The 27,669-nt window shown below is 40.2% G+C and overlaps 1 protein-coding gene across 1 annotated transcript; it reads left to right on the forward strand.

The window, feature by feature from the left end:
• The first annotated feature begins 466 nt into the window (after positions 1-466).
• Positions 467-27,051, forward strand: LOC109487685 (exosome complex exonuclease RRP44-like). The gene is made up of 21 exons (XM_019791708.1): positions 467-831; positions 2,383-2,540; positions 2,942-3,144; positions 3,581-3,657; positions 4,897-5,073; positions 5,876-6,007; positions 6,853-6,981; positions 7,464-7,601; positions 8,410-8,556; positions 9,661-9,777; positions 10,267-10,368; positions 11,913-11,977; positions 12,590-12,674; positions 13,422-13,549; positions 14,028-14,114; positions 14,826-14,982; positions 15,419-15,639; positions 16,494-16,662; positions 24,319-24,480; positions 25,381-25,503; positions 26,462-27,051. Exons 1-21 carry the CDS (start codon positions 613-615, stop codon positions 26,534-26,536), a joined length of 2,871 nt encoding a protein of 956 aa, XP_019647267.1. The 5' UTR covers positions 467-612; the 3' UTR covers positions 26,537-27,051.
• The last annotated feature ends 618 nt before the right edge of the window (positions 27,052-27,669 follow it).

The following is a 27,669-nucleotide window of genomic DNA, read 5'->3' on the forward strand; positions in this document are numbered from 1 at the left end:
TAAATTTTAAAACCTTCAAATTCTCTTGTTATTCTCTATCTGAGAAGCCACCTGGAAAAAAACAGTTTCCATTGTAAGATGTTGTCATAATATTATCATAACTTACACCATACTGTCATAATTCCATTATGAGCATACATATTTTTGTCATGCAATAATTCTCTTCATGAAAAAATACGAGAAAGAACACTAGTACTGTACTTGAAAAATTCAGCAATAGGTATCAAACTGCTTTCTAAATCAAGGAGAAACAGCCTGCGTTTGGTGAGTTTCAAAGCGTTGCCTCATGCTAGAATTACACCATAAAAGTGTCACTCCGCGTACAGCAACTTTAGTTGCGTAAAAAAATCGCTAATTTTACGTTAAAACCTACCTTTTACATGGAAAACACACAAAAATGGAGGGTTTCCTCCCACCCTCATGTGACCCAGGTCAGTTCAAAGGTCGCGACCTCTTGTGGAATCCTGGGTAAGAAGGTCAAAGTTGAAATCCAAGATGGAGGACACGCGTGCGAAAATTTGAATCCGTTTTTTCTTTCGCTTTTCTTCTAAAATTTCTGTCTTTCCAGAAAGCGTAGATACTTGCGATAAGTTGTCCGTGAACGTCGCTAAGATGTTGAAGTCGAAGACGTTTGTGAAGAAGACGAGGAAGGGAGGGGTGATGAAGATAGTACGGGAGCACTACCTCCGGGACGACATCTGGTGCGGCTCGGCGGCGTGTGCGTGCTGCCCCCAGGACAGGCCCGTACTGGAGGCCGGGCCGGAGACAGACAGCTCGCTGTGTGGATTTCCGCATTACCTCATACCGGACACGAACGTCGTCTTACATCAGGTATGTTTTGAGATATTACTTTCCCTTTTTGTATATTATGATTGAGCACATATCAACAAAATTATGATTTTCATGCCATTCCCCATTCACCAATTTCACACTTACCATAATGCCTAGTAAGATCACGGATATGACATATGACCAACCCCTCCCCCTTCCTGGATGTAATTCCAAGGAGGTTAAATACTTGTATTTAACCGCCTTGATATTTCCAACAAGTTTTATCGACAAACTGGTCAACTGTATTGTTTTGAATTATTTATCTAGTATAAAGCACATGCCATAATTGCATTTTTGTTGGAATTAGAGAAAATCATGTACCTTCCATCGTTCTACCTTCTACTGAAGACTCTCCTACTCACAAGGTCGCATTACGTATATCCCCTTCTTACGTCATATCCCATCCATATCCATGATCTTTAGTATAGGCATTATGGGAAGGTGAATAAGATAGTTGGGCAGTAATGATGCATTGTGGGAAATATGTTAAAGATGTAGGCCCCTAAGATGTAAACAAACATATAAAGATTTTAACATTTACATGATGATGATGATTTACTGCCATTTCTTTGCACATTTTCATCATTTTGTTTTCATACTTGATGAAGCGTTTGAACTATCGTTAGCCCCAAACAAATGCCTTTGTTTGTTTGTTTGTTTGTTTCGCATAACCGGACAGTAAACCGCCATAAAGGGTAACACTCCAGTTTTTGTACATGTAAATACTAGCTGCGTAAGACCGTACTGTAAGGATTGAACCACTCACACCGGGAAGGACCCCTACTCTTTTCGATAAGTGCGGTGGGTTCTTTAACATGTGTAACAGTGGGGGGTTTATAGGTGCTACCAACTGACCCGGCCGATGGGTCTAGACCTTTTCGGCTGAGCGGTTAGCTCTGGTGCCCGGGAGGTCGTGGGTTGGAACCCCGGCCCGGGACCAGAAGGGTTTTTACTGGCTCCTCCTGTTTCTTACACGTGTGGGGTGTGGCTCTCCCAAACACGGGACCTCCATTTAACGTCCTATCCGAGGGACGTCCCTAACCGAAGCTAGGTACTCATTTACATCAGAGTGAAGTGAGGAAAGTTGTGTAAAGTGCCTTTCCCAAGGGCACAAGATCGGTGACATCGGGCAGGATTCAAACGAGGGACCGTTTGGGTCTGAGCCAAACAGTCTACTGTTATGCCACATGACCCCACAATGTGCAAACGATGAACTTAACAGTACATGTATTTGTTTTTTTGTTTATTTATCCGCATATAATCAGAGAGAACTGAAGAACAATAAAATGAACATATTACAGTAAAATAGGATATGCAGGGGAAAGATAAGAAGCCATAATGGCTTATCTTCCCCCGACTAAATTAATAATTAACAACGGTAATAATGGTAACAAATTAAATGGTAATAAATAACAATAAGTAATTGAAAATTTGAGCAATATGATAACGGTAACAAATCAAATAGTAACAATAAATAACAAAAGTAATTGGTAAATAACGTTAATTAGACATGATATGTACATAAGCAATATTTGCTTCTCCATTTCCCAGATGGACGTGCTGGCTGACTCTGCCATCAGGAATGTGATCATCCTGCAGACTGTCCAACAGGAGGTCCGACACAGGAGCGGGACAACCTACCAACGTCTGAGGGACCAGTCCAACAACACTGACAAAAACTTCTACGTCTTCACTAATGAACATCACAGGTAAGGCCACACCAATTTAATTTCTTGGTTAACGGATTCACCCGCTTCATTTTTTTCTGATTTGCAAATAAAAATAAAAATTCAGAATCAACTGCAAAATGCTCATATTTTGCCCTGAACAGTTGAAAACGGTCCTTTTCATCCTAGTTGTTACAGTTATTCCATCTTTCAATGCAATGGTATCATTAAAAGTTCAAAATTCATTGTTTAAATTTTGAACCAGCCTGGTGTGTTGACTTCATGGCTCCTATCGTACCATTTTGGGCTATAATAGGATGCCTAGGCCTGTTTTTATTTTATTTTTATTTTTGCCCGCTCGCTCCATTATTTTTCTAGAAAAATCCGTTAACCAAGACATTTAATTGGTGTGGCCTAATGCCCTTTCTTATGTTGTCGACCAGAGAAACTTACACAGAACGTGAACAAGGGGAGTCGTCCAATGACTACAATGACCGCGTGATCCGGGTAGCGACCAGGTGGTACAACAAACACCTGCAGGAGAACAGGAAGGTCGTTGACGCCCCTCAGATCAAGGTCGTACTGCTGACCAATGACAGGGAAAACAGGGAGAAGGCACAGAAGGAAGGACTGTTGGCGTATACTGGTATGCCTTAAAGTCTTTTCCTTTTTATGTTTACCAAAGGAAAACATTGTTTTTGCTACATTTCCTCTTCTTCTCCAAACCAAAAAGGTCAATGACCTGAACCAGACTGTCTGTCACCATGGTAACTGGTGTTGGGTTGGTTACATCATGTTGCAATTTCATAGCAGGAGGGATTTAGACTCCTGTCACCATAATATGTTTGTGTTTGAGTAAGAATTAACAGAGCAGACCATATGCAAATGTATTATGTATGTGCTTTTCAAATGTTACCTTTCTAGTTACTTTTATACTTTTCTTTTATATCAATTATTTATGTATATAAATACAAAATAATCATATTGTAGGATTATGACTTGAAAGTGATGAAAGATAGGCAATCTAAAAGGTTTCACTTTCAGGTAAAGTTGTAATTTCATGGTTTGCTTTTTTTTTTCAGTACACCAATACGTGAAAGGTCTGAGAGGGAACCCAGAACTGGTAGACAGACTGGCACAAGTGGACATGGGGGATAGTGTAAGATTATTCAGTTCTCACAGTACACAGTTGATCTGTTTGCCTACATTTCAAATTGTATACTGCAACCTTATTTACTTTCAGAGAGATTTGGTTTCATGGTATGAGGTAACAGTAACTTAGCACAAAACTATGGTACATGTGTCATGATTTTGTTGTTTTGAAGAGACACCATGATACTTGCTCTGTCGTTTGCGCCAATTCAACCCGCCCGTTGAAGATCTTCTTACTACATATACTTGTTTCGTCCGTCCTGTGTTGGAATATGCCGCGCCTCTATGGCACCCTGGTTTGACCAAAGCACAGAGAAGGAAGATTGAAAACATACAAAGAAGAGCCACCAGAATCATCCTTGCTAAGGAGTTCACGAACTACAAGTCAGCACTGGAGACGCTACAGCTACAGACTTTAGAAGATCGCAGAATAGCCCTGTGCAGACGGTTTGCCAACAATATACAAGCTTCTACCCTCTACCGACACTGGCTGCCACAAACCAGGGGTAGTGTCAGTGGGAGGATGACTAGACAACATGCAAAACTTGACCAATTGCCAGCGCGCACAGAGCGGTACAACAGAAGTACATTACCGTACCTTGTTCACATTTTAAATCATGAATAGTCTGTGTAAATGTATGATTTTAATATGATTTAATGACTGTTTTTACAACACGGAATGATGATCAGGATTTTATTTCACTGTCTAAAGCTTTTATTCACGCAATTCAGCCTTGTGGCTGCCTAGTGATGGAGCTGTATTGTGATTTGTGTTTGTGTTTGAAATAAACCAATGATACATACCATGATAAAACAATATATATATATAGAAATGAGAGGGATTCCCTCAATACTGTACTTAAATATATAATAGATACGTTCCCCAGCTTAAGACTTTTAGATGAAACAGAAAATTCTTATTCCTTATGAAACTTGACAAACCATGTATCATTAGCTCCATATGTTCGTACATCTACAACTGCCTCAACAAGAAGTTGAACCTGTGAATAACATTAGTATGTACAAATGTATAGTTTAAGTGTTTTTGCTGTTTTCTTTTTCCCTGTCTATTCATGACCTGTACTTAACTTGTAAGAGCATTAACGTACAATAAAGGTATTTCACTCAATATTTCAAGATTTGCAGTAACTGCCAGCTGTAGATTTACTTTCAGTTGTCACTTTAAGATGTCTGCATTTCAATAAAGTTAATGACAGAAATGTTGTTTTTAAACACTTCATTGCAGACTGATAGTGATATCAAGAATGAGGCTACAGGACGAGTCTTGTTCCCAGAGCACCTTCCGCTCTCTCAGCTCCAGACCGGGATCAAGAATGGCAAGTATCTCCAGGGGAACTTCATGGCCAGCAGAGAGAACTACCTGGAAGCTAACGTACTGGTACATGGGGACGATTCCAAATCTGTGAGTAGTTGTTCTTGTGTAGAAATTTCATTTGTTATTTACATGTACATGCACATTTAGTTTCCACTACACACACACACACACACACACACACACACACACACACACACACACACACACATAGGCACACACACACTTACACACACACACACACACATGCACACACACATGCACAATCTTTGCCCATTTAATTGCAGGAGTTGTTTAAAGCTTTGTAGTGATGATGCCCCAACTGTGCTTGGTGGCAACGAGTTCCACTCTACGTTCTTGGAAAGTACAAGTTTTTGAACACCTCAATTCTTGGTTGTTAACGCTGATATTTGAAGGCATGACTGTTTCTTGTTCTTTTCTGGGCTGGTATTATATAGATACTTAGTGGTTGGTACGTCCACCACTTTATTAGTCATTTTGTACATCATGCATAGTCTGGACATTTTTCTTCTGTCTTCCAGCGACCCCCACTGTAGGTTTCTTTTTATTTCTGTTACACAAGTTGTTTGTACAGAATCTTGCGGCTTGGTTCTGTACCCTCTCCAGGCAGTTTATTTTTGTCTTTCTTTGCATGCATGCACAAATACAGACACACTCACTCAAACTCATACACACACACACATACTCACTCACACACTAACTCACTCACTCTCACATACTCACTCACTCTCACAATCACTCACAATCACTCACTCTCACACACTCACTCTCACACACTCACACACAGGGGCCATAGGAAAGATATGTCTGCAAGTTCCTTTGGCCATAGAAGTTTTCTTGATATTAATGAATTTTACTTTTCTTCCCTCAGGTCTTCATCCAGGGCCACGCCCATCTGAACCGTGCGGTGAACGAGGATGTGGTTGCCGTGGAGATGCTGCCTGAGGACCAATGGAAATGTCCGTCCTCCATGGTGCTGCAGGACAAGGATGGGGATGAGGAGGTTAGAGCAGCAGCCATCAAATGTGCCTTTTTTCATAGTTTATTGGTCAAACATTACCAGTGCAATCTCAGCCTTTTATAGCGATGAATTGATGCAGGGTCTACAATCACTGTCACAAGGGTCTGTGTGGCTGCCATTCTGCGCCACCAGGTGACCTCAATACGACTTTCCCCAACCAAAGTTAGATACCAATTCACACCTGGGTGGAGTGAGGAAAGTCCTGTAAAGTGCCTTTCCCAAGGGCACAACGTCTCGTGAGCTAGTTGCCATCAATAGCAAAAGTTTGGGAGTTTAGCTGGAAACAATGGGAGCTAGTTGCCATCAATAGCAAAAGTTTGGGAGTTTAGCTGGAAACTATGGGAGTTTAGCTGGAAAATGGGAGTTTAGTACCTGGAAACTTTGGAAGTTTAGCTTGAAAATTTGGGAGTTTAGCTAGTAATTTGGGAGTTAAGGTGAAAACTTTGATAGTTTGGCTGGAAACTTTGGGAGTTTAGCTGGAAATTTTGTTACTTTAACTTGAAACTTTGAGAGTTTAGCTGGAAATTTTGTTAGTTTAACTGGAAACTTTGGGAGTTTAGCTGGAAACTTTGGGAATTTAACTGAAAAACTTTGGGACTTTAACTGCAAACTTTGGGATTTTAGCTGGAAATTTCTGAGAGTTTAGCTGGAAACTTTGGGAGTTTAACTGGAAACTTTGGGAGTTAAGTTTGAAACTTCAGGAGTTTAGGTGGAAAGTATGACTTAACCAGGAAAAAATGATATCTCTCTAAATTGTACTTTTCAAAATGAGATGGAGGAACGAATGTTTGCAACATTTCATCAGCATAATTTTCTCTTCCTTCCAGACATCTGAGCCAGATTTGGGCTCCCCAAAGAGCAGGAGCAATGCTATCCCATCAGGCCGTGTGGTGGGCATCATCAAAAGAAACTGGCGGCCATATTGTGGTGTGCTGCAGCCTTCTGGGATTAAAGAGGTACATGGAAATCCATCAACATTTTGGCATTCAGCGTGCAAAATACCTGGTTGCCCTGTTGCCCCGGGCAACCAAATTTTACTTGGGGCAACCTATTTTTGAACCTAGGTAGCCCAGTGTGCTACCTGAATTTTAAGAATGCCCCCCCCACCACACACACATACAAAATCATGCCCACTTGGCTTGCACCACTGTATCCGGCAGATGCTTTTTAATTTTAGGTATTAATGGCTATTACTAGTATCAATTAACTAAAGGCTGTTAGAAATATTGTCAACGGCTTTATTACTTAATTTGAGGAAACGTAACATTACTAGTACTTAATTTGAGGAAAGTAGTAACTTATACATGCAGGTGGGGCAACCTAAAATTCTGATGGGCAACCTAATTTTTGCCTTAGGTTGCCGTATTTCATCCATAAATTCAAGTCAGTTTTACCTTATCTAGAATGATAACATACTTATACTTAATTCTCCCTTTAGGCTACTAGACATCTGTTCATGCCAGCTGAGAGGAAGATTCCCAAGATCCGCATTGAGACCAGACAGGCAGAGACACTCCAGGGACAGAGGATAGTGGTCAGCATAGATGGCTGGCCAAGAAACTCTAGATACCCAAAGGTGTGGATAGGAATTTATTACTACAAGTATATGCTGCAGTACCAAACCTCTTTAATAGGGGGCACTCTGATGGTCGAGGGACCTATGATATTCCATGGCTGTTGATGAGTTGTGTACCACTACTAGTGTTGATGCACTACCTGATATCTTAAACAATGGATTTGTTGTTATTGTTTACCGCTCATGTATGCTGCAGTACCTAATATTGTCACTAGAGGGCTCTCTCAAATAGTGACTGCTCAATCTTATCCATCTACATGTACATACATTGTATTGTATTTACTTCTATTTCAAGTGAAGCTAGTTTCCTTGAGACTGCTAACCAGCAGAAAAATCAACCCCAGACAATCAGACCTTAGTTATAACTGCACAATATTCTCATGCTATTTCAGACAGAAAATGTGTTGGGCCTAGGAAAAAAATGTTGTCTCCTGTTTCCCGACCGACCCTAGAAAAAAACTGCAGACCCTAGGCTTATTTTGGGGTGGACCCCTGCAAGTATAATTTTTCGAGCTGATCAACCTTTTCTAGCTCCATGATCTGACATCTGAGTGATAAAAGTTAAAACATTGTACAATTGGTTTTCTAACATTGACATTGAAAATAAAAGTGTCCTCATGCAAGTTTTACTTTGTTAAACTGTATTGTATAAGTTGGTCCCCTATATAAATGTCACTGAAGTCTTAAAAAAAATTTTTTTTTAAATAATCCATACCTACTGACCCTAATTTTTTCAGGACAGAAACAGGAAACACAACATTATTTTTCCTAGGCCTTGTTGTTAATGCCCTTGTCTCTGTCTGCCTAGGGTCATTTTGTTCGCAAGCTTGGTGAGGTTGGAGACAAGGACACAGAAAACGAGGTCCTTCTGTTGGAACACGACGTGCCGCACCAGCCCTTCTCACAGGCCGTACTCAACTGTCTACCCAGCATGCCCTGGGGCATCACCAAGGAGGTCAGTGTTTTTCTGTTGTTGTTGTTGACAACTCAACCAATTCATCTGTAAGTTTATGACTTAGACTTTAGGCCACAACAAGTAAATTTTATGGATGACATCCTCCGCAGACTCCAAATCTAATGTGAGCGGGCGAAAAAAAACAAGGCGGGCCAAAACGACAAGGTTCCCACATTTTAAAATTTTGACTCAATCATTGTACAAATGGTTTTTATTCAGTGGGAACATCACATATACACAGCGCTCACATATCACTTGTCTCCTCTCTTCATAGTTATCTGCCATCCACCTTCCGGCATGGCAACAGACATCTCTGCCCATTTTAGGCATGTTGATCACTGTCAGAAGGCAACAAAATTTCTTTTTTTCCCCCCAAATCAGGCGAAAATTAATGCGCGCACTGATGTCATCCATAAAAATTACTTGCTGTGGCCTTAGTACATCTTTATTTTATGATATGCAAACAGAAGTTAATGATCATGGACAAATTCTACTCTGCAATTGAACGAGACCTCTCCAAAACGTGTCCAGTTATGTAGTTTAATTTGTCTGTAAGGCCACACTAATTTAATTCTATGGATGACATCTGTGTGTGCATTGATTTTCGCCTGTTCTCAATAAAAAAAATTAAATCCTCCAAGGCTCTGGCCTAGGTTCCATCCTCCATAGTTCATGGTAGCCAGCGACAATAGGGAGCCGGCAGTAACTACGGAGGATGGTACCCAGGCTGCCGAAGCTCCACGGAACTCAAGAACTTGGTACAGTGCTGACCCACAAAAGGCCAGTATGTGTACTACTGCAAATTCACAATACCAAAATTGGATTCCTGTGGTTTAGCAGCATTTTTTGCCTATTTTTTGCCTAAATTCGCCCGCACTAGTTTGGGGTGTCTTCAGAGAATGTCATCCATAAAATTAAGTCAGTGTGCCCTAATCGTTTATCAAGGCACATACAAAAGAGAGTTTTGAAGGAAAAGTGCTGCCTACAACATTGTTTAATCTCTTACATTGACCAAAGACTCAAGCTTGCGTTCTGCCTTTGAAGGTGCGTATTTGTATGTTGAATTTAGAAAACAATCTGTAATGTCTATGATACATGTTCTAGGACCTAGCCTGTAGAGAAGACCTACGTGACATCCCCATCTGTAGTGTGGACCCTCCCGGCTGCACAGATATCGATGATGCGCTACACTATCTGGAAAGGCCCAATGGTAACGTGGAGGTAGGAAATCATTTTGTAATCATCCCAAACAACCCATCAACCCACTAGCTTTACATTGAGTCGCAATGTCCTGATGGGGCTGTGTATTGAAAGGCAACCTAAATAACGTGGTACTTTTCAAAAGTGTAGGATGATAAGGAATACAAGACTTTAAAGTGCTTGAAATACTTTTTTCTGCATACCTGCAGGCAATACGGAAAATTACCTTAACCAGACAAATTTTACCTGCACTACTTGGAATTTAGGAAGTATAGACCATATTAAAACTGTTCAGACCATTGCTATTATTTCTTTTAATAATACTTCATAGGTGGTAACAGTCAATGCAGCAAATTAAAATCCACATACACCTACTTATATTTGTATTTCTTGGACCAGTGCAGGTAGACATCAGAAATGTACCTGCACACCTCCAATTTTACCTGTACTAACATGCATATATGTAGGGGATATTTCTAGCCCAGATTACAGAGTGTTTCCCTTTTGTAGGTTGGAGTTCACATTGCTGATGTCACCCACTTCATCCGCCCTAACACTGCACTTGACCAGGAGGCAGCTAACCGAGGCAATACTGTGTACCTGTGTGATAAGGTACTGCCTGGGTTCTACATGTCTATATCAGAATCAATGAAACAATAGTAGGAACTAGTGCTGTGTACCTAAACCCACATTTAGGTTCAGGTCCAGATTCAAGTCCAGAGGTTTAGGTTCAGTTCCGGACTCGTAAGTCCGGACCTAAACCCATGGCATATACAAAATTGCATGTTGGCAACCTTGCAATGTTGTTAGGGCAAAACTGTGGCCACATAACATGGAGACCGACACTTGATGATGCCCGATGGCAATGTTTTCTTCATTTTGCAGTACAGATTTTGCAATCTATGGAAGGTTTTAGGTGGTTTGGAAAGAAAAGGGGTATGTGACATGTTTTTTTTAATAAGTCCGGAATCGGTTCTTGACTTTTAGTTTTTTTTTAACTTGAACCTAAACATTTGTAATTTGTACACAGCACTAGTACTAGTAGTAGGAACAGACAAATAAGGATCATAGGGGATGTGAAAATGGGGACAAAATGTGGAAAATTGATGAAATGCAGTGATGTATGTTGTGTCAAGGAAAACAAATCTAGCCTGGTTACCAGACCTATTATACATTGTAGCTCCTGAGTCCTACCTCCTCTCTGCAAATATAGAGTATTTAGGACTCGGAAGCTATAGTAGGTCTGGTAACCAGGCTATCATCTCTTAATCTGGAAAAAAAGATAAAATGCATTCACATCTCTCTGATCTCTCAAATCTTTACGTTTCTGACTAATATATGAAACGTATATATATGATATGTATCGTATGCTACCTGTAAATATTTTTCTTGTACCAACTTTGCTCCTATAATAAAATATGTTCCATCATTTTGATATGACTACTGCCATTTAGAAGAATTCGTGAAATATCCATATAGCACAGCTTCAATTTTAGATACACATATGTGCAGTATTACGATCGCTAAATTCATCTAGAAATACGATCATGGTAGATTTGGTTCAGTACATTTTCCTATACCCTTGACTCACTGGCCTCTCTCCTGTTGTTTCTTGTGTTCCTTCCTCCCATGGAAGGTCACAGTACATCAGGTAGGATCTTCCTATCTCTTCTGGCATACGTCTAGCTGCTGCTTTTGTTTTAAGCAACTGCAACAGTATGTCAAATGAACTAGATGTTAGTTAGATGGGTTAGTTACAGGTAGGGAGGCTTCAGTTTTCATTATTATTCCCAGGCCACTCATGTCAAATTGTAAAATCATGGTAAAATTTTGTCAAATTTCTAGAAGTTCTACACAGGCAAAAAAAAGGGTGATTTTTAGGAATTTCAGGGAAACACATTTGTTCCTTGTTTTGACTGACAAAAAGTGAGATTGTATCATTTATAGCATAACATACTGCAAATGCTAGCTTTAATTGCTTGTACATGTAAATCTGTAAATTTCAGCTTTTCATTTTCACTTCAAGGTACAATTTAGTTTGACAATTTCTTAATCTTGAACTATTGGTCAAATATATGTGTAGTACTGTTGTTGGGATTTCATGTGGCAGAATCACTTAATGTTTACCAAAACTTAAAGATATTGTTACTTTCCAGAGAATAGACATGGTACCAGAACTGCTCAGCTCCAACATCTGCTCACTTAGAGGCAAGGAGGAAAGGTACAGTCTTGTTACATTGTCTTAAATAAATAGATAAATAGATAAATGGTTTTATTGTCCAAACAGTACCCGTGCAGTCGCAGCCTTTATACGGCTGAATTGATGCAGAATATCACATAATAATCAATACAAATCTCAACAATTACAACAAACAAATGATACAAAATTATTAATGATACACATATTATATATGTCGCGAGGGTCTGTGCGGCTGCCATTCGGCGCCACAAGGTGACCTCAATACGACTTTCCCCAACCGAAGTTAGGTACCCATTCACACCTGGCTGGAGTGAGGAAAGTCGTGTAAAGTGCCTTTCCCAAGGGCACAACGTCGGGGCGCATGTTCAGACATGTCCCGGGTACGACTCGGAATCGAACCCGAGTCTCCCGGTTCACAGTCGATTGCTCTAACCACTACACCACCCGACGCCCCATCTTGTAATTTCTTGGTGAAAACAAAATTTTTAAAAGTCTAGCTCAATCAAAGACATCCCTTTGAGTTTCCTTTGATCCAGTAGAAGATATTCTTGGAAGGATATCTTAACTACCATAATTAATTATGGGCAGTTTGTTCTGATGTTTGATAATGTTGTTCCTTTTGTTTCCCACCAGATTTGCCTTCTCGTGTATATGGGAAATGACCAAAGATGCAGAGATTGTGTCTACAAGGTTCTGTAAAAGTGTTATCTGCTCCAAGGTAATTGTTTGAATGTACAACAACGGCTGTACTTTTTAAAAAGAGATGTTAGATGTTGCTTAGTGTAATTTTTGGTGTGAAATATTGTTTTTCGATTGTCTCTATCTATATATTTGTATGTGTGTATGTGAATGCAAGTGCATTAAGTGGTGTATCTGACCTAGCAACTTTCATTTATCGAGCGTGGGGGAAAAGAAGAAAATACCTGTATTCATAACACATCAACAGTTGTCACTTTTTGTTACTTCTGCACGTTTGTTTTCTCTTACTATGTTTGATTTACCTTATGTATATGTAGTTGTATTTATTTTGTGACATCTTGGTTCAGTATGTACAGATTTGTTTATTTACATTTACGATCTGTTATGAGTTCATTTTGTTCACTGTTATTGTATATAACTTACCTTTATTTGTGTTTATATTTTGTTTGGATTCTGTTATCTGTACCTTTGATTCTCTTTTGTTTATGTATAATTTATTGAATCGGTGTCGTATAAGCCCACGCGGGCTGGGCGCGGGAAAGCGCACGACACGAAAATAAAGTCTCATTCATTCATTCATTCATGCATGCGTGCGTGCGTGCATGTGTATGCTTGCATGTGTACACACAAAAATTTATGTGTGTGAGTCCCGGTATACACAATGCAGCAGCATTGAAATACATTGTCAGTGAGACTGGTTTGGATCAAAATGCAGAATGGGTAAGGTGGTGAAGTCTGCCATCTCTCACTGCCTTGTTGTTTCCAGGCTGCGTTGACGTACGCTGAAGCCCAGTTGATGATTGACGATAAAAACAGGAACGACCCGGTGACATTTGGACTGCGTGGACTGAATGCACTGGCCAAGATTCTCAAGAAACGCAGAATAGATGCAGGGTAAGAGTGTCTAAGAAAAACAAAAACCCTGAGAATTTCAGCATATTTAAAGTAGTACGCAGTTATAAAGAAAGCCTTATTGTGTTTACCGAAGGAAAACATTGTTTTTGCTCAGTTTCTTCTTCTTTTCCAAACAGTGACCTCAGACCTGGTCAATTACCTGATTTGTTGACGTCTGTCACCATGGTAACTGGTGTTGGGTTACATAATGTTGCAATTTTATAGTTGGAGGGATTTAGACTCCTGTCACCACATATATGAATGTGTTTGAGTAAGAATTAATAGAGCAGACCATATGCGAAGGTAAACATTATGCATTTGCTTTGCAAAAATGTTACTTTTCTAGTTATGTGGTTGTAATCATACCTTTGTCTTTCCTACATTGTATAACTAAGGAAAGAACAAATTCTATGAAATCTTGGAGAAATTCGTCAGTTGTTATATTTATGAATAAATCTTGTCCATTTCCCTTTTCCAGAGCTTTGACCCTAGCCTCTATAGAGGTACGTTTCCATGTGGACAGTGAGACCCACGATCCCATTGATCTAGAGACTAAAGAACTGAGGTAGGTGTTACAGTAGCTAAAAATACTACTGAGTTTTAGCATACAGTACCACCACAGTAAGAATTGAAAAAGGCAAAACGAACACATGGCTTGATTTCAGTTGGGCTTAATTATACCACGCTTATGTTCAAAATTACACACTGATTACTCTCCTTGTAAATTATGTTAAATCTTACAGTTGTGGTATACAAAGAATTATCAACTACTGTAGATACGGAATATTTCCTTCTTTTCATTTTTATATTCAGAATGATCTTATATCTCCACCACAGCTCAGACTGTCAAATCGTAGTATGTACTGTAGTTAAGACTCCTACCCTGTATTTACTGCAGCCAGCTTTTCAATGTTACACAATGTCAGAGAACCAAGACTGGTTCAAACATCCTGAATCATGTCAATAATATGTCTAATTTCACTTTAAATAAATGTTTGTAGATCTAAGATAAAAGGGTAAAGCTGTACACATGCATATACAGGGCTCGAAATTCACTTTTTGGAATAGGTGCACTGGTGCATCCAACCCAAAAAATTGGGTGCACAAAAAGTGTTTTGGGTGCACCATATGAAAAAATTTAGTAGACTGCCACCAAAACCCTAATTATGTTTCATTTCGAACAAAAAGTACTACAACAATGATTTTTGGGTGCACTAAGGTGCTCATGCACCTAGTATTTTGAGCCCTGATATAGTATTTGACTGTCATGTTTCAGAGAGACAAACTCCATGGTAGAAGAGTTCATGTTGCTGGCTAACATCTCTGTAGCGAGGAAGATCCTGAGTGACTTCCCATCCTGTGCCATGCTGCGCAGACATCCCCAACCTCCCCCGTCTAACTACGACATTCTCATCAAGGCAGGCAAGTCCAAGGTAACATTATAAGTTCCATAATACATGTTTTTTTTTAGGTTGGATAATAGTTATTAGATTGTGGTACAGGTCTGCATTAGGATCAAGGTTTGTGTCTTTTGAGTGCTATTCTATAGTGTACTGAGTCTTCACATACAGAAGTACTGCAGCATGGAACTCTCTACCACATGGTTACAAACAGTGTCATCACATGAGAAGTTCAAACAAGGCCTACTAAAGCACATGAGGGACATGAATAAGTAAAGCACATACAATGTTACACATTTTTATATAACTAGATGTAATGTAACTTAATGTAATTGTATGTTGATGTGCTGTAATGTTTTTATGTACTCCAGTCTCTCCTGGAAGAATAGCTGCCACCCTCGGGTGGGCATCTAAAGGAGAGTTTTTCCTCAATAAACCTCAATACTGAGATCCCCCATGTCTTATCCAGGGAGTAGACATTGAGACAGACACCTCCAAGGCTCTGGCGGTGTCGCTGGACCAGGCCACCCTCCCCAGCGAGCCGTACTTCAACACCCTGCTGCGGATCATCTCCACACGCTGCATGATGCAGGCGCTCTACTTCTGCAGCGGAACTCTCCCCGAGACGGACTACTTCCACTACGGGCTGGCCACACCCATCTACACTCACTTTACCTCTCCTATCAGAAGGTACAGAATAGCCACTGAAATTCATTTCATTCATTAATTTCGAAACCTTTTAGCCCTGCTGCCTTCCAAAGCTCAAAGTCAAACACATACATTTAAAATGACATAATTACAAATGTACGTGGCACAGAAAAAGTACAGTAAATACATTTAAAAAGACATTCTTACATCACAAAATCAACAATGAACACACAAAATTAATCAACATTACAAATTTAAAAAGTAGAGTCTAGGTGACACTGTTTGAATAATAGCTTTCTTGAAGCTGGGTAGATCACACAGTGTCTTAACGTGAAGTGTTAAATCATTCCAAAACACATTATCGCAAGATACAGATAGAAAGGAATGTTTACTAAGGAAATTACTAGATGTCAAGGTGGTCTTGTGGTTAGGGTTGTTGACTCAGAACCTGAAGGATCTGGGTTCAAATCCCTGGCAGATGCCATATATTGAATGTGTCCTTGAGGAAGGCACTTTACACCTATTTCTTCACTCAATTCAGGTGTAAATGAGTACCTAGCTACGGTTAGGAACGTCCTCTTGGATAGGATGTAAGGAGAGCCACACCTCAAGCACATTAAAGATCCCACCACACTTATCGAAAAGAGCAGGGGTCCTTCCCGGCGTAAGCGATTCAAACCTTACAGTCTGGTCTCAGTTTTGACATCTTGAAGAGGTGATAGTCACCTGTTATGTCAATCCCTTCAAAAATGCGGTTAAGTTTAATAAATAAACAAATAGATAAAATTAATCACAAGCCCAATTACATGTAAGTCAAGAAGGCTCAATATGGAACGGCAGCATTTTTACAGTATGTTGTCCATCCCAGTTTGAATTCCTGTCCACTCCACACACAGATACTCAGACATCATCGTTCACCGACTGTTAGCTGTAAGCATCAGTGCCGACAAGTCCTACCCTGACCTGCTGGACAAGTACAAGTCTCAGGCCCTGTGTAACAACCTCAACTTCCGACACAAGATGGCTCAGTATGCCGGCAGGGCGTCTGTCCAGCTCCACACACAGGTGAGGTCTTGGAAATTCAAACTAGGAGTTATGGAATGGATGTTTAAGTCAGTTAGACACAACCAAGAATTTCAGGTACCTGAAAGTGCTACCTTAGTTATAACTAGCTCTTGCTTGTGTCTTAAACATGATCAAGGTACTTTTCAGGTACCTGAAAGTGCTACCTTCAGCAAATTTCATCCTCAAAAGTTTCATCAAATTGGTATTTTAGAAGGTAAAATACTGCCTTCCAAGACTGCCATACCAACAGGTTACAAGGGTTAACTGACAAATTTAGAATTCATCCATTCCTTGCAAAGGCTCCCTGCATTAACTTTGTCTTGCGCTCGCGGTGCCCCCCCTGGCAGATCGTTTTTTTACTAAATGGTAGGTAAGTGTCTATTTTCTCGGTAATATATGCGGAAATGACAGGAAAACAGCCACCAACTAGTGTATGGTGGCATTCTGTACAACAATTTAAGGTTATTTTGTTCTGTGACGTATGCAGTTTATGCGATCCGTGAAAGGAACTTTCGAAATGTCCCCCCTGTGACGTAGTTTCTATTCAAAATGTCCCCCCTGTGACGTAAGCAGTTTATGCGATCTGTGAAAGTCGAATGGGTCTATTGACCAACAGCCATTAACGTACTACCTTAACATGTTGGCAAGTTAATGATTAACGAGAACTGACAATACAGTTCCCTTTCACTTGTTGTACTTCTGATTTATGACAGCTGATGCATGTATGATTGCAGCCATGCAATGTTACAGAATGAAAACCTGTTATTGAATTTTAAACAATTTGATTACTCCCTTGGTACCTGTAGGTTTGAGAAAACTTGAACCCTGGTGCATCAGGTGCAGGGTCTGGCATAAATAGGCATGAAACAAATACTGGTTAATGTTTACAAGCAGGTCGGGACCTAAGTGAAGGTTACAAATCAACCAGTCACATTATGCACTAACCCTAACAAAAGCATTGTTGTAATTCCATCAAATTTTGTCTAAATTTAAGGCTTATGAGCCTTTTTGTGAAAAGAAGTTTCACCTAAAATTTTATCTGAAATTACTTTCTGTCCTTGGTAATTCTCGGACTGATCCAATATAGAAACAGCTTGTATTTTCTATCATTTGTATTATGTTTTAGTAAAACTTGCCTTAAACCAGGACTTTCTTGCAGACGTTTCGGTCTTATTTGTGTTATGTGCCTCACAATAAGGGTAAAGAGTGTCTAGGAAGATCTTATGTTTCCATCAGTTGTAACATAGTTTAGGAAATTTCTGTGATATCCTAAATTATTTTGAGAAAACACCCCTATGTTGTACCTATGTTGTAACTGTACTACGGCAGGCCTAAACCACAAACTAAAGCAACTGCTCATGTCCGTGGTTTATATGCAATGAAACACAGCCTTAGCTATCGGCCGCGCAGGCCTTGGGGGACCCAGACCTCGGTCCGTAGTCTGGGGACAAACTATCATGGACCTGACAGTCCAGACATGTTGAATCCTGAAGACGAGCATCTTGAATCCTGAAGAACAATGTATCCATGACAAGTTGTACAAACCGGAACCCACTATGCTCAAACCATGGTTAACTGCCTGCAGTCTGCAGGAGTATTGTTAAAGGCATGAAAACTGCAAAATTCATCACACAAACCCCCGTACATTGTTGAACTCTACTATGAAATGTGTGAAATCTAGATGCCTTGAAGAAAAAGAACTCACTATGTTCGAAGCATGTTAACTGCATGGTATTGTTCAGAGCATGGGAAACTTTGCAACGTACACAAACCCTCCTACATTGTTGAACTCGTGAAAGCTCGCAAACCTCACGTCATTAACTGGAGCAGGGCGGTTTGGGGGAACCATTGAGATCCTACGTCTTCAACCTGGTTAAACCCCCCGTAAAATCTAACCTGCGTCTGAATGAGTCCGCGGCTGCCTGACGTCCAAGTGGCGACCGCAGCCGTGGACTGATACGGCCATGATCTCGATGGTTCCTTTTGCTTCTGATAGTAAACTACTTAAGTTTATCATATTGAAGCTCTACCTTCACATTGTATGTATATGTAAGCTGCAATAATAAGCTGCAAGCTCTCATGAGATAGAATAACGAAGGATGCTGACTTCGAGCAAAGTGTTTCAGTTTTTTGTCACTGAAAAAATGATGGATGTATGCATTAGTAATACTCTGTTATAGATCCCCTTTTTTAACATAGCAGTCATCCTGGGCACAAGCTGAAGATCAGAATGTTGGGAACTGAGTGATATCCACTGTATTACCTTACCTTGCTTAATGTTTTTATAGTACATGTAACTGAAGTACAGCTCTTTCTCCTAGAGTCCTACCATTGGCCATCAAAATGTATTAGCAAAGAAGATAAGGTCTTCTATTCTAAAGCTTGCTAGGCCCCTTTTTGCAGAAATTTCTGTCAAAAACTCCAAGTGTTGCTGAATGAATAGCTTCAAATTTTGTCAATCTTACTTTTTAGCGCTTTTTAAAAGTGGGTCAACAAGGATTTTTGTCAAGTTTGTGTTTGGGCCATCAACAAACTCCAACTTCCAGTTTGTCTCCAAACTCTTAAGAAAGTGTCAGGATTCAGGATCATACACTGCCATTCTGTTCCTAACAGATTGGGTACCCTTGTCCTGTGGAGCCCAACAATTGTTGTTTTGCACATACAGTACCATCTATACAGCACTTGTATAGGTACGATTTGGGGATATTTCTCCACATACGCACCACACCGCAGCGAAACGCAACAAATGCGGAAGTAACTACGCCACCGCAGGGCAAAAAAACTAAGGGGTCTATTACCTAATTAAGACATGAAATTATTGAAAAATATTGTGTAAAAAATGCCAGCAGGACAAGGGTTAAAACCCTCAGGGGTTGTTTCCTTACTTGGAAGGGCAATCTTTGATGAAGGCTAGAAAAACCAGTGGATCTAGTTTTGTCTTTGCACGTTAGAGTTTACTTGACGTGCAAAGACAAAACACGTGACCTTAATTATGAATAAGCCTTCACAAAAATGTTACTATATCATCAGATCTTGCCGAATTATTGAACTTCTCCTGACAATTTTTTTCACCAAAAATTCCATTGAAATTAGCTTGTTTCTTGGGCCAAATTTGGTATTCACTTGGTATTCACTTGGTACGAAAGTGACTAGTTTTAGGTGTTCAGCGTTGAGGACTGTTTATGAAACTTGTCTTCAAAAGTGGAAGTTTTCATGTATTTTTGTGTGCTATACCTCACAACAAAGTAAATAATCAGCTTTTAAGATCTTTAGTCACCACCAGTGGAAACAGAGTTGAAAAAATTCTGTGATATCCTAAATTATTTCAAGAAAACACCCCTATGTTGCGCTGTGCTTGGATGGCCCAGACCACAAACGAAAGCCTCTGCTCACATCCGTGGTTTATATATGATGAAACACAGCCTTAGCTATCGGCCGCGCAGGCCTTGGGGGACCCAGACTTCGGTCTGGGGACAAACGGTCATGGACAGTTGTCCTGACATGTTGTCTACGAAGACGAATACAAGCATGAGCAAGAACAATGCATAAAACTAATACCAAGAATTTCAACCTTCTTGGTTATACAAACCAGAACTGGTTATGTTCAAAGCACGTTAACCTGCATACGATATGCATACGATACTGTCGGCAAACCTGCACATACCCTAAAGCCTAATATCCTGTACAGTGTGTACGTACCGCGGACAAACTGGACGGTTTGGGGGAACCATTGAGATCCTACGTCTTCAACCTGGTTAAACCCCCCGCAAAATCTAACCTGCGTCTGAATGAGTCCGCGGCTGCCTTACGTCCGAGAGGCGACCGCAGCCGTGGACTGATACGGCCATGATCTCGATGGTTCCTTTTGCTTCTAATTGTAAAGTTGGACCTGCATTTCACATTGTTCACATCGTATGTGTAAGCTGCAATCTGAAGCCTTCAGAGTGCTACTGCCACCATTGTCTCATGAGACGGATGTTTACCAGTGACTTTGAGCAAAGTGAGGCAATTTTTGTCACTGGAAAAATGATGGATGCTGCATTAGTCATTCTCTGTTGATTCCATTTTTTAACGTGGCAGTCATAGGGTACAAGTTGAAGTTCAGAATGTTGGTGACTGATTCATGCCCGTAGCCAGGATTTTGAATGGGGGGGTTCTTCCCACTGCTAGAGGGGACCTTGAGCGCCGTAGGCATTTTGAAAAATGAACCTTCTAAAATGGCATTTTGTGCATTTTTGGGAGGATTTCCAAGAAAAAAATCAGATAAAATTTTATTCAATGACAAATGGAGCAGTTTTTCTACGATTCCAGTCCATCTTTTCAAGAAAAATCTTGGACCTTTACATAAAAAGTGGACCAAAAAGTGGACCTTTACATAAAAAGTGGACCAAAAAGTGGACCTTTACATAAAAAGCGGACCAAAAAGTGGACCTTTGAGCCTTGTGGGGGGGTTCTTCCGAACCCCCCGAACCCCCCCTGGCTACGGGCATGTGATTGGTTGATATCCATTGTACAACGTATTACCTTACCTTGCTTTGTTTTTATAGTAACTAAAGTAGACAAACAACTTTTCTCCCAGAAGTTGCCATGAAACAATATTACTTACGTATGAACTAAGAAGATAAAGTCTTCCATTCACTGAAAGGTTCTGACCTTGGTATACAATGTAGCTAGCAGACCTAGTTTTAGTGAGGTGAACTACATAATGCATCATTTGTTGTTTGGAATCATTTTGCAACAAAAAGTGAGAAGCCTGAAGCTTACTAGGCCTTCCTTTTGGATGTAATTTCTGTCAAAAAAGTTTAGGTAGAAGACACAGCACTACTTTGCTGACTTCAAATCATTTTTAGTGCTTTTCAAAAGGTGGGTCAACAAGGGCTTTACCAAATGTTACCTCCACTAAAATTGTCCTAAACCGAGGGCTATGCCTGGATATGCAAAATAGATGCTACATCATTGAAAATCAAACTTGAGACCAGGTAGGAAAATAGACTTTAGTCTCTGATACCGGCAGGTAAAAATGGTAGTCTAGTAAGAGTTTATTAGTCAGAGTATTGAGACTAATACATGGCATCCACCAGTGAAATCAGGCGTATGGTACACAATGCAATTTAACCTCTGACCTGTATCCTAATTTGCATAAGGGGAATCCCTAACTCACTGCCAAGCTAGTTTTGGTCACGTGAACTTCATTATGCACCTGTCGTCAGGTCTTGTTTTGAGTTAGGAGGTATTTTGTAAATTTAAAATTTGCTTGGCCTTTTGTGTCAAAGAATCTTCTGTTGAAAACTCCATGTGATGTTGGTACATTGTTAAAAGGAAACCAGAACTTGTTTGCTGAAGACGTGGCTTTGAGTTTTGCGAGTTTTGCCGGGTATTTGTGTGTCAACATGAACTATTTTCACATCTAGGGGTTATTCTGCATACTGAAATGAAGACAGATTTTAAAAGTGCTTGACATGTACAGTAAGGAAGCCTCAGTTATCTTTTACAGTACATTCTAACAGGGTGTCTTGACTCTTGGTCATGGTAGGGGGTTAAAATCATCTTTATTGCAATTTTGAGACAAACTTACACAAGACGAATATGTTAAAAATGCCTAGGACGACCCCTTCTCTGGGTTTAATTACCCAGGGGGCGCAAGGTAAACTTATAGTTGGAGTGTGTCAGACAGTTTAAACCTCAACAATGCTTAAAAATTCTAACAAGTATAATACAGTTAGACAATGGCATGCTAGCATATTGCACCTAAATACTTATTGCACTATTAACCACTTGCGAACAGTCCTGAGGGAGTTTCCCAGCCCACTGTATTTCTGGCACAGTAGATCACATATGAAGTGCAGATAGCACTTTTTCCTAGCCTGTTTTTCAGGTGACGTGCTTCACGGTCTTTGTGGCTACCAGGACACAGTGATTTTAACTTGGAGGTGTTCTTGTTGCTTACCCACCCCCTGCTACCGATTTCAATTGTAACAAGGGTAACTTTGTAACTCGTATGAGTATGGATTTCGTCTAACAAAGATTCATATTTTGCCCTTTTCCTGTCCTCGGCATTGTGAACATTCTGTTCGAAGGGGACAGTGAGTTCAACCAGAGTCAACCGTTGTACATGTAGTAAGAAAACGATCAGAAGGGACACGCAGAACACCCCTGTGTCGTGTCTTCTTTAGACTGTTCCAAACCACGAATGAAAGTGTTCGCTTTTATCCGGGATATAAAAGTAGGTAGAAGCAGTCTGTACATTGGCCCACGCAGGCCTTGGGGGACCCCAGACTTCGGTCTGGGGACAAACCAGAGCAAGACAAACAAACAAAAGAAACCACATTACCAACAAACCACAACCAACAAACTACAACCAACAACCAACCACAACCAAACTCAAACCGCTGGTTATGGTTTGGGGGAACCATTGAGATCCTACGTCTTCAACCTGGTTAAACCCCCCGTAAAATCTAACCTGCGTCTGAATGAGTCCGCGGCTGCCTGACGTCCGAGAGGCGACCGCAGCCGTGGACTGATACGGCCATGATCTCGGTGGTTCCTTTTGCCTTTTTCCACCTTCATCACACAAAACTTTCGTCGTACATCATACATGGTGTATTATCCTAACTGTCAAACATTGAGAGTCAAATAAAAACCTACCATCCCTTTGTAAATTGGTCAAAGGTTACCCAGGTTGTCTAAATGAATTGAAGTATTTCATTTGAGTTTCAAATGACACAAATTAAACATGGTGATTGCGTCAACTTCCTTCATGACATCAAAAAGTGAGGCCCTCTGATCATTATGACTCCTCTCTTACTTGTGCACTCTCAGTTTCAGCCTCAGCTTTCCAGCAACAATATTTTCCTAGCTGGACCATAGAAAAAACCTTAAAAAAACCTGTTACCCTGTGGCCTTTTCATGATTTCCAGAGATTACGGCCATGAAATCCTGCTATTAGCCAGATCAGGCCTCCTAATACTCATAGATCTGAATCCTGACTAAGTGAACTGGTGTGACCTTTAGACCAAGCAAAATATCAAAAAGTTGAGCCAAATCCTTTTATTTCAGTGGGCCTGTTTGTGTTGGATGAATTTTTTTTTTCATAAGGCCACACCATCTTGATTTTATGGATGACATCCTCTGAAGACCCCCAAACTAGTGTGCGCGAGCGAATAACAAAAATTCCGGCCAAAAATAAAAATGCTACTGGAATACAAAGCTGGTATTGTGAATTTGCGGCAGTACATAGCGACGTATATGACTTCATGAATTTATTTATGAATCGGCACCTTAGGTATGTGCTGAGTTCTTGAGTCGTGGAACTTCGGCACCCTTGGTGCTGTCCTCCAGAGTTACCACCAGTTCCGTATTGTCGCTAAGTACATGTACCATGGAGTACCCAGGCCTAGAGCCAGGTCAGAGCGTAAGAGGACGTGATCTTTTTTGTTTTGAGAACAGGCAAAAATCAATGCGTGCACGGTTGTCATCCATAAAATCAAGTCAGTGTGGCCTAACATGCAACACTGAACTATAGCCACTGTAGGTTCAATAAAGTCAATGACTAAACTGTTCTCCATAGTAGTACACCAAATCGGTGGCTCATAGCTACCTAGTTGTAGTCCTGCAAATCATGCTAATCTCTTGTTTTTCCAACTTCTTATGTTTCAGCTCTTCTTTAAGAACAAGGTGACAGAGGAGGAAGGCTTTGTCTTGTTTGTGAGAAAGAATGCAGTCCAGGTTCTCATCCCCAAGTTTGGTTTCGAGGGAACGATCTTCCTGAAGGCACAGGAGGGGAGAGGGGAGGACAGCCCGTTTGTGTTTGACGAAGAGGTCATTTTTTTATGTTTTCTTGTTAATTGTGATGTTTAGACTGGTCAACAGCCTGTTGTTTAAAATTGTCTGTCTGTAGGGCTCTAAATAGCAACTTGCGATTCTCCTTGCAGTTCCCCAAAATTCATACTCCGCATTATGTTTTTAAAATTTGTGTTTCTGCAATCATGTTTTAGCCTACCGGGAGTAGTAGCAGCTTGCTCTGTGGTCTAGACTACAACTAGTTTCAAAAATGCTGCTGCAGTTCTCCATAAGACCACAGTTTCGGATACTTTTGATGTAAAATGTATTATGAGCCTGTAGCCACTTTATATTCAGGTCACAAGGGAACAGGTAATAAGGGCCAGACAAAATACGACAAAGGTGCAATATTAGAGTTACAAATGTTTATAAGCCAATAATTAGAGCATGTATTAGAGCAGGAACATCTGAGCTTAGATTTTAGTTGAAACTCTTTCGAAATGGCAGGAGAAATTTCTGACCTCTTGCAGTATTGCAGGTAACAGAAAAGGTGTTTTAAACCGATATCACGTAAGATTTTTGTGACAAAACTGTTAATGTAAATAATTGAAGTTTTCTCATCTAGATTGTGATTTTCAATACATGTATCTTTCAACATACATGTATTAGCGTCGCCATTTCGCTTTTCTGGTGACTCAGCGCAGCGCGAGAAAAAGTTGCGCTGGGCCGCTGTATTTTTAGGAGGCTCCTAAAAAGAATGTAAACAGTGGTTTCCGTTCGAGTATCGGCAGCTTCAACACATTTTTGTGGCGCAACGACGTTGATCTTTTACTCCCCAAATGTCATGTGCAAGAAAATGTGTAAAACAACGTTTAAAATAGCGAAAATCTTACATACCTTTTATGCCCTTCCTCTGACGATGTTTAATTTGATTGACAGGAGTCGTCACAGACTGCAGGTGAGGTGAAGCTGCGGATGTTTGACCGTGTGGTGGTGCAGATCACCGTGGAAACATCCCACATCCAGCACCAGAAACTCAGGATCAGGCTCGTCAAGCCAGAGGTGTGTGGGCACAGTAAAGCATAACCTTTGCTTTAGCGTACCGAGTTAAGCTTCTTTTAGACATGTCAGGATTATCGTTTCAGCGTAGGTTCTCCCTATGCTGTGATTTGGACCCATGTTAGGCCTAGGAAAAAAGTTGTGTTTCCTGTTTCAGTCCTGAAAAAATTAGGGCCGGTAGGTAGGGATTATCTTTTTTTTAGACTTAATCGATCTCTAGCGATCCAACTTATATACATTTGTAGTACAGTTTAACGTAAAGTAAAACTTACATGAGGACACTTTTATTTGCAATGTCAATGTTGGAAAACTGAATTGTACAGCATTTCATCACTCAGGTGTCAGATCATGGAGCTAGAAAAAGTTGATTGGCTTGAAAAATTCATGTGCCTCGCAGGGTCCACACCAAAAAAAAGGCTAAGGTCAGCAGTTTTTTCAAGGTTCGGTTGGGAAACAGGAAACACAACATTTTATTCCTAGGTCTTATGATTCAGGCTGTCTTTCAACCGGCATAGGGTGTTTCTGTACCAGTGTTCTAGCCAGTGTCCATCTTTCCAGAATTTTGCTGCCCTTACGGGACAAAATTTTGCCCAATGAGTCATCTTTGACGGGCAGAAATCAGCGAGTAAAGATATGTCATTGAAGTAAGCTTAGTCTACAGCAAAATTTGCCTCTCAAAATGTAGTCAATGGCATTTCAGAGGGTACCTTGGATTGTTGCTTCAGCACTAGACATGATGTTATGTCAAACAAAATGAAGATGACAGAAAAAAAATTCAGGCTGGCTAGAACACTGTTCTGCACAATGCAAAATGTAATGTTGCAACCATGATTTTGACACTATGCCAAAAGATACATGTAGGTTCATAATCTCCAACAATGTCTGCATACCTATACGTACTACATGTATGTGTATTCGTATTTCTAACAATTCCATCATGTTTATGCATTTTTCCCCCCAGGTTCCAGGGTTCAGTGTCCCTCCAGTCAACATCAGTGATAACCTGGAACCTCCTGTCAAAAAGGTTAAAACGTGACCTTTTGCACATGGTGTAACGGCAAATTGACATTTCTAATCTACGTCATAATAAGTCCCTCAGACGTTTGTAGCTGACATGTGGCTCAGTTTCTTTCCCCTTTTTAAAGTCCATCAAAACAGTATTACTGAGTTATTCTCCATGCTAGAGCTGGCCTAAATGTCAGCTGTCAGTGTTCTTGAAGCCGATATCACAGAGCAGAAAAATAGCTCACCAGACAGGTCTGTATTAAAGTTATAAAAGGAGAGTTTTGGCAGAAATATGCCCAGTGCAATGCTATCACTGTACGATTTTGAGGAATCTCCCAAAGTTCACAGATCACTAAGTCCAATGTAATGTTAGATTTTCGGGCCAAAAATATGCTGGACTTTCTGGTGATCTCAACTGCACTTTATAAAGGCAAAAAGGTCAAACTATTATTGTAGTGCCATTATCTCTGATATACAGTTAGTTGCACCCCCTCTCCAGTGATCATTGTTTAGTAGACTTTGCTGACATGTGCCTGGATAAAGTGATAACATGTAAATTGTTAACTTTTTAAATTTGATCGCTAAGAGGGTTAAATTTTTAGCCTAGGTGGTATCATGTATTATGTACATGCATTTTTGTTTTTCAAGTGACAGTCACATGTAATCAGCATACATGTACATTTTTACTTCTTAATGTCTAACAAAAGCTTTTTCTTATGTTTTATGTGTTTATCTGTACAAGGCATTTGAGTCTAGTACAGCATGGTTTTCACAAATAACTCTTATCACTGCAGTTATAGCTTTGTGAATGTGGTTTATGACCAGAAATCATAGAAACACCATATTGTCAGTCATCTTGAGGCTCAGTCACAATAAAATCTCATCAGAGAATCATCTAAACGATGCAACATCATTGTTTCCAATTATCATTCATTGAGCTCTATACATCTATAAGAAGTATTGCTGCCAAATAAATGTCCATTTCGTGCTGTGTACCATTGGGATTATATAGAGAAAGCCAGACATCAGAAAAGCAAAATCATTATTATATATAATACTATTTATCTAATTCCACTCTACATCCAGCATGCAAAATACCTGGTTGCCCAGTTGCCCCGGGCAATCAAATTTTACTTGGGGCAACCTACTTTTGAACCCAGGTAG

This window comes from Branchiostoma belcheri, unplaced genomic scaffold (genome assembly GCF_001625305.1).
Source record: "Branchiostoma belcheri isolate BF01 breed outbred unplaced genomic scaffold, Haploidv18h27 scaffold9, whole genome shotgun sequence".
NCBI lineage: Eukaryota > Metazoa > Chordata > Leptocardii > Amphioxiformes > Branchiostomatidae > Branchiostoma > Branchiostoma belcheri.